General features: G+C 42.5%; 1 protein-coding gene across 1 annotated transcript in view; it reads right to left on the reverse strand.

The window, feature by feature from the left end:
• The window catches only part of LOC306702111 (GDNF family receptor alpha-4-like), a 69198-nt gene extending 62389 nt beyond the window's left edge, over positions 1-6809 (reverse strand). Inside the window, exon 1 of the mRNA XM_079167623.1 lies at positions 6343-6809. Within this exon, the coding sequence (XP_079023749.1) occupies positions 6343-6382 (40 nt within the window). The 5' untranslated portion in view covers positions 6383-6809. The remainder of the gene's footprint in view (positions 1-6342) is intronic.
• Positions 6810-7118: the final 309 nt, after the last annotated feature.

Raw genomic sequence — 7118 nt, forward strand, 5'->3', positions numbered from 1 at the left:
ATACAACCTAAATAGTTCTAGTTGACGTTTTCCTCTGTAACATGGTCACTCTGCGGGTGAATGTATGCATTGTGGTTCCTCTGCTTAACAGTTTAATCAGTTCGTCACATGTTGTCTCTGCCGCTAACATGGTTTCTGAATTGCTTTTGTTCTGACAGCTTCATACAGCCGGCAGCCTTCTGGGTTTCCAATCCTCATGATAACGACCTGTTTCCATCTCTAGTTTATGGTCGCTGAGTCTACATTGTGAACAAGCATCTGGGTTTTTAACGCTGACAAGTTATTGTGCTATTCTCTTTTTCAATAAATGATGAGGTTCTACTTTGGTGATGGATCTTGTTTTAGCTTTCCAATGTTCAATGTATCTGCATTTATTTCCCTTGTCAATTGTGTTTGGATGTGTTTTCGGAGAGATGATGGAGTTCTTGGTTTTTGAGCTGGTAGGTTTCTTGATGATTCTCAGAGGATCTGTCTCTGGGCAGAAGCCTGTCACTGAAAAAGGCTGATGGTAGTATTCAGGATCAAATCGTGCCAAGTAAACCTGGAACTGGATTGCTCTTCTCTGGTTTGGACTGTTTCTGTGAATCTTTAGGATTACTTTACAGAACTGTAGACATGTGGGACATGTGTGTGTTTGGTCCCAAGATGGATGACACTGGTTCATTAGAGGCCCCTCCACACTTCACCTCCCAATGAGGACGGGTTGAATGACATCTCTCTCTATTCCGAGCAGCTTTTCACACTTATCAACAAAGTAGATTTATGATGCTCATTTCTCAGGCTTCATTGCTCTTCATAGACGTCATTGTCTGTCGCCGGAGATCAATACAGATAAGACAATCTCTCTCTCTCTCTCTCTCTCTCTCTCTCTCTCTCTCTCTCGACTGGAGGGACTCCTGTTGTTCAGAACACACACCCCTGCAATGCTGTGGAATCTTCAGTAATTGCACAGTGTGATAGCCTACAGCCAACACTTTCAAACACCTGACACCTGTGTGTGTGTTTTAACGGAGCTGGTGTGTTTGGATGAGGTCATTTCAAAAGAAACACCACTATCATATTTGTAACAATATCAGTCGATATTTTCCTTTCATTTAAAGGGGCATTTCATTCATTTCTTTTAAGTTTAGCTCACTGGTCACGTTGAGCACTACTCAACCTGTAACGTTTGTGGCAGTTTCAAAGGAATCACTGTTTGGGCAAACATTGAACTGGGCAAGATGTGTTGAACTTGCTGACCTTTGAGGGATCGGAGAGCCGTAGAGTCCAAAATGGAGGCAGCTATCTTATTAGCTATGTATGTCTAATTGAAGGTGTGTGCAATGGTGAACAATGGTAAACTGAACAGAGGAGAGGAAATAGAGAGAAGCTCGGGGAGATGTTTGGACTATTGCTAGTCCACCTGGCGAGCGTTTTTCAGCAGCTAGCTCATCACCTACATTTCTTCACCAATTAGCCCAGCCGGTAGTCACTACGTCACCAAGCTTCCACAATATTTCACAACATTTTGTGAAATTCATTTAGCTGTGTCACTCTCGGACCAGACCTAAAGAAAATAACCATAGTGATGTCATCAGGGTTATCTGAGTTCAGCCTGGGAGACCGTACATGTTTAACAGAAAGCATGCATTACAAACTGGAGGTGTGGCGTTTGGAAGAAGGGAGCATATATCACACAAATGAATGGTCAAATGAAATTTGGTTACATTATGGATAATGTTGGATACATCATTTTGGAGCTTGTTCCATGCGGAGGACTAATGGTTTAACGGTTTAACTATGAAACCATTGCTTTCATGTGTTTGTGTCTCCAGCAAGACCTCCAACCCCAAGAGGTTAGGCTAAAACAAAATCACTAGAATACTCATTTAAAGGACCTATGTTTTCATTATTATTATTCACGTCAAGAAATGTGTTTGTCCATAGAGAAAGCATGTTGTGTCAAACACTGATACATTTTTAAATCCATGTTTTTCTTTCCAGGAAATTAGTCAAATTCAAGTTTTCCAAAAATAAGAAATATGTCTAATATATAATGAATTTAACCTTCATCAGACCACAAATGAGACATGAATTACACCCTGCAGTCCATCTTCTTTGTCCCTTGGAGACAACTTTGCCGGGAGGAGAGCGGGCACCAGCTTCAGAGAGAGTCTAGTAACTTGATCTTCAGCCAGCACAGTCCCTAATGTTAGCGTCTCCGTCTCCGGAGCTGCCGTCTGCTCTGTAATTATTATCTGTAAACTCATATCTGTACTACTTTATTGCCTTTATACAAGCTCTGTAAATAAACAAGTCAAGTATTGCATGCATTACAAGGAAACTAAGTTTTAATATTCTGTAAACTATTAGATTTGGCTGCCAAATATTTACTCAAATAAAGAGACAAATTCAGAGGTGCACGACGAATCGCTTGGTCGCGGCGCTCACCCGCTGGTCTTGATTACGTCATTTTCTAGCGTACGCACGCCTCGCACCTGCTACACTATAACGAGTATAAAAACAACCTAAGATTAGCGAAGGTAAAGTTCACTCTGGACAGGTTGCCTGAGACAACCATTCACACTCACATCCACACCTACGGACAATTTAGAGTCATCAATTAACCTGTAGCCCATCTTTGGACTGTTGCAGGAGAACCCGTAGAGAACCCATGCTGACATGCAAACTCCACACAGAAGGCCCGTCTAGCCTGGGAATTGAATCTGGGTCTTTCTTTCTGTGAGGCAATGGTGTTGGCCACCACACCACCGTGCAGCATTTTCAGCATTGAAATGCAAATTTCGATAAATTTAGTAAGAAATTTCAAAATTAACACCAGCATTAATGTGTTTCATTACCATCATGCAATTTAGTTTTTAGCTTAAAAAACATGTTGAGGTGTGCAATTACAAAACAGTATGTTATGTAAGACCCTATCACTCCTCCAGGAACGAAAAAGTGAAACTGTATGTTGAAGGGGAACCTAAGAGGAGAAGGTAAACACTCCCTGCAGGCAGCTTCACTCCAAAGGATAAGTATCAGTATAAGTCTTCAAAAACCCACTATTGGCATCTAAGCAAAATGAGCCCCCTCCCACCCCTAAAAAGACACACAAACACGCACACCTGCCTTCACACCGATAAGACGTCAACCACTGCCGCTCTGAATGTTTGCACCCCGGCGTCGGTTGACTGCACTTCCTCATTGAATGACTTGAACAATTTATTGTGACGCGCCGCTGAATCCGAGGGGGAATTTAGATTGAGGTTGAAAAAAAAGAAGAAAGGAAAATCAGACGCGACCTGAAAGCGTTGCGGGAGAGAGATAGAAAAAGGGGGGGGGGTTAACCTGAGGCGAGGGAGACAGGGAGATATATGAGCCTGTCACTCAACATTACAGTGTCACTACAAGCTGGACAATCATTAACACGGCTAATGAACACAGCGGGGCCGTGCTGTAAGTACAGACCGTGCACACGTAAAGCCACCGTGGGGGAATTTCATTAGTCCTGCTACAGCAGTGATATAATCCACTGATTCCCAACCAGGAGGTGCGTCTGCTGTTACCGGGGGAGGGGTACCTGAGGGGCTTAGTTTATATAAAAATTGAGAAGAAATGATAATTACATATCCACATGCATGTTGTTCAGGAGTACAATAAACACACATAGGTTTTGAAATTGGTTTGAACTTTATTGTCGCAATGACATTCCAACTATATTAGTCTGTCAACTCCAGTCGACTCCAACCTGAGTCACCTGTAGCAGCTGCCATTGAGAGTGTCATGCATGGTTAACACTTCTAATTTGTGCCACTCAAAGTGCAAAGTGCAAAACTGAACCGAAACTAGTGCAAACTGGAAAGGTGCACTAGATCTCCGCCAGGTGTGTCTGCAACGACCACTGCTGTCATGTGTGATTGAATGAATACTAATTGTTCCTGACGCAACAGATACACTGTCCTGCACCTGCTCCGTTTAGTCAATGAGATATGTTTTCAATAAACGTGAATCACTGCAACCGCGAGAGGTCCTTGAGAGACGCAAGCACAAAGAAACATTAGGCCAATGGGCTTAGCGGGATTAGCTGTGGACAGACACACACACACACGACCGAACACATGATCTCCTGGCGAGATAACAAGACCCCTGCATCGACAATAAAGAAAAGTGCAAGACTGACATTATTTTTAGAATTGTACATACCCTATACCTGACAGATTTAATATTCTCTGTGAATGTTCATTAATACAAAGAAATAATAAGTACATTTGAGTGGTAATAAAAGTCCACATCTGGGAATGAGCAGTTTTTTGGCATGCGAAGTCCAGCTGAAACAGAAAGTGATCCGTCATCCTGTTGGACTCCACCTTTTTAAGTAGGTCAGACGACCTCCCACTGTGACTTCACGAAAAAAACAACAAGAAAAATACCAGCAACAGCCAGATATGGCCGTGTCTCGTTGAAGCACTGTCAGTGAGAAGCGCTCGGAATCCGATAAAACAACCGGAAAAGAGAAATCTTTGAATGGATGTCTGGACATTGATTACAGATTAAATCCGTTTTATCCTTATGTCTCTCTGTTGACTCATCTTCAGGCCTTTGAAAAAAGGGTTTTTGGCCCACCAACAAGGGCCCTTCAGACTTATGTTTCCTCCAAATCTTCTTCTTCGCATATGTTTCCCTCTGTTCAGTCATGATAACTCCCAAAATCAGAGAACAATACATCGGTCTTTGTTTCTTTGTCCAGTTTTGGTAGATCTGCCTCCATACACGGACCCATCTGTAATTTATGTAATAAAGTATGTAATAAAGAGCAGTGGACACTCACTGAAATGCCCCTTTAGCTCTTGGGCTAAAACACCTGTCCGTGGCTCTTAACGCCGTAGTTTAAGGCTTTACCACAACCCCGCTATTGTGCTATAAACAATAGAGACGTTCTCTCAGAGTGAGTTTATGGCGCTGTAAAGACGCCCCTTTTTTTCCTTTCTGATTTCTCTTCATTTGCAAGCTTTCAGTGGCCACACACAGGCTCCCAGACACACTAACGCCATACAAAACACACAAAGACACAAAGGAATAAACTAAACAAGGTCATCGTCAGGACAGCAGCACGCTCACACCCGACAGCAAGTTCATTAATTACAAAGTGGTCGTCTATTCATGCAGCGTAATGTCAATACAAGACCGTAAAATCAAAACTTCTTACATTTGGTTTGAGATTTTGAACTTGTTAAGAAAAAGTTTTTCCTGTGTATATGAGAAGCCATTCAATACAACTATTCATATTTTTGTTATAATCTTTAATTGTTTGTATATAATATATGGTCTTTGTGTAAAAATCTATCAATGGAAAAAAAGAGAAGGATTTTTTTTAAAGTCAAAACACGGTCTAGTGATTCGTAATAGAACATTTACTGTAAGTAGATATCAAGAAGAATGTTATTTTTAAAATAACCAAGAAAGAAACCTGTAAGCGTGTATAGACTGTAGGCACAATGCAAAATATCCCTTAAAAATCTTAGAAATACCTTAATTGTCACTTTTCTGCATACAAAAATAAACTATGGGCCTGTAAAATCAATTCATATATCAGCGCTTCGCAGTGGTCTACGGATCATCAATTTGTGTTGCTCTAGCAATTTTGTTCTCGTTTGTAGCAATTTACATATAAATGGGACAAAAATGGCATCAAAAATCCCAATTATTTCAAAACCACAAACTGGTTCGAAGACAAGCTAATTTAAGCAACATTGTATATTTAGAATCAGAGGAATTATTAGAGCTATAAGACAAACACGCATATAAGCATGTCTAAACTGCGGAGGGTGCGTCTGTTACCGTCCGCGTGTTTCAGACGTGGTATGAAAGTTGTAGCACGGGGGCTTGGAGCTGGAAGGGCGTAGCCAAGTGGCACTTCTGATGATGGAACAAAAAAACACTTGAACTAAAAGAGCACAGGACCTCAGCCAAAAACGGAATTATTGAGACCAAAATATACTTGATTTAAATATTCACTGCCAAATCAAACGTTTTTCTTTTTTTTTAACTCTGCTGAAAAGTTGGCAGGAAAAAACACAAACACACACTTCTTCCCATCCATCCCCGGGGCTCCAACACCGTGAAATGGACCAAAACGAGCCGTAAAAAACGCACCTCGGAGTAATGATAACTAGAAGACTCAGAGATCTCTCTCTCTACCTCGGAGCATAATGTGAGGCTACAAATTAAGTGTGACTCTACCATCCTCATCTCCATCCAACTTGTGAGTTAAGCACCATCTAGACAAAGATAGTTTATTTATGTTTCACCAAACAGTTTCTCTCTTTTGTCTAAATGTAAAAGTCAAATCAGTGAACGTACCTGAGAAGAAGAGCGCGAGCACACTCCCGATGAGAAACATGTTTGCAGTGTTCGGGACACTGGAGGGGGGTACAACGGGAACAAGAGACTTGGTGCGTTCTGATCCAGCAGCACCGCCGTGCGCCCCGCAGACGGACAACCCAGCCTGCCGCTACATTCACCGCGCCGACAACACGCGCCCGTTCGCCCTTTGCTCTTTGCACCGCAGACAGCTCGGTCGCTCAAGTTTCAAATCCTCAGCAGGAAGACGGAGGAGCCACCGAGGAATGCGTCGGATCAAAGTATACGCACCGGAGAGGCAGCCTCTTGAGTGTGACTGTTTTTTGTGCCAAAGGCTTCCAGCTTGCCGCCGCTTGGGGAAAAAAAGAGAAATCACAACTACTGGATGGAGGAAATGTCAAGCGTCACCGGGGGATGCAGCTCTGCCCGCGGACAGTCATCGCGACGCGGCTCCGCTGGTCAGGGGGTCCCGGTACATTCTGCGATCATGATGCTGACAGGCAGGGGAGGCTGGGGTTATTAACTGGCGATATCCCTCCTCCTACTCCTCCTCATCCTCCTCCTCCTCCTCCTCCTCCTTCTCAGATCATCATCATCACCTTTAGGGACAGACAGTAAGGGATTGAAATAAGCCTTAGTTCATTAGAACTGAGTAGTCTGATTTATTTTTACTGTCGTTTTGCACAACTAAATTGTGGTCATTAGTTGCACATAGAGTGTTTGCTTTGGCAGCAACTTAAACAGCAGTGTTGTTTCAACAAATTAGTATTATTCTA

Source organism: Pholis gunnellus (assembly GCF_910591455.1).
Source record: "Pholis gunnellus genome assembly, chromosome: 10".
Taxonomy (NCBI): domain Eukaryota; kingdom Metazoa; phylum Chordata; class Actinopteri; order Perciformes; family Pholidae; genus Pholis; species Pholis gunnellus.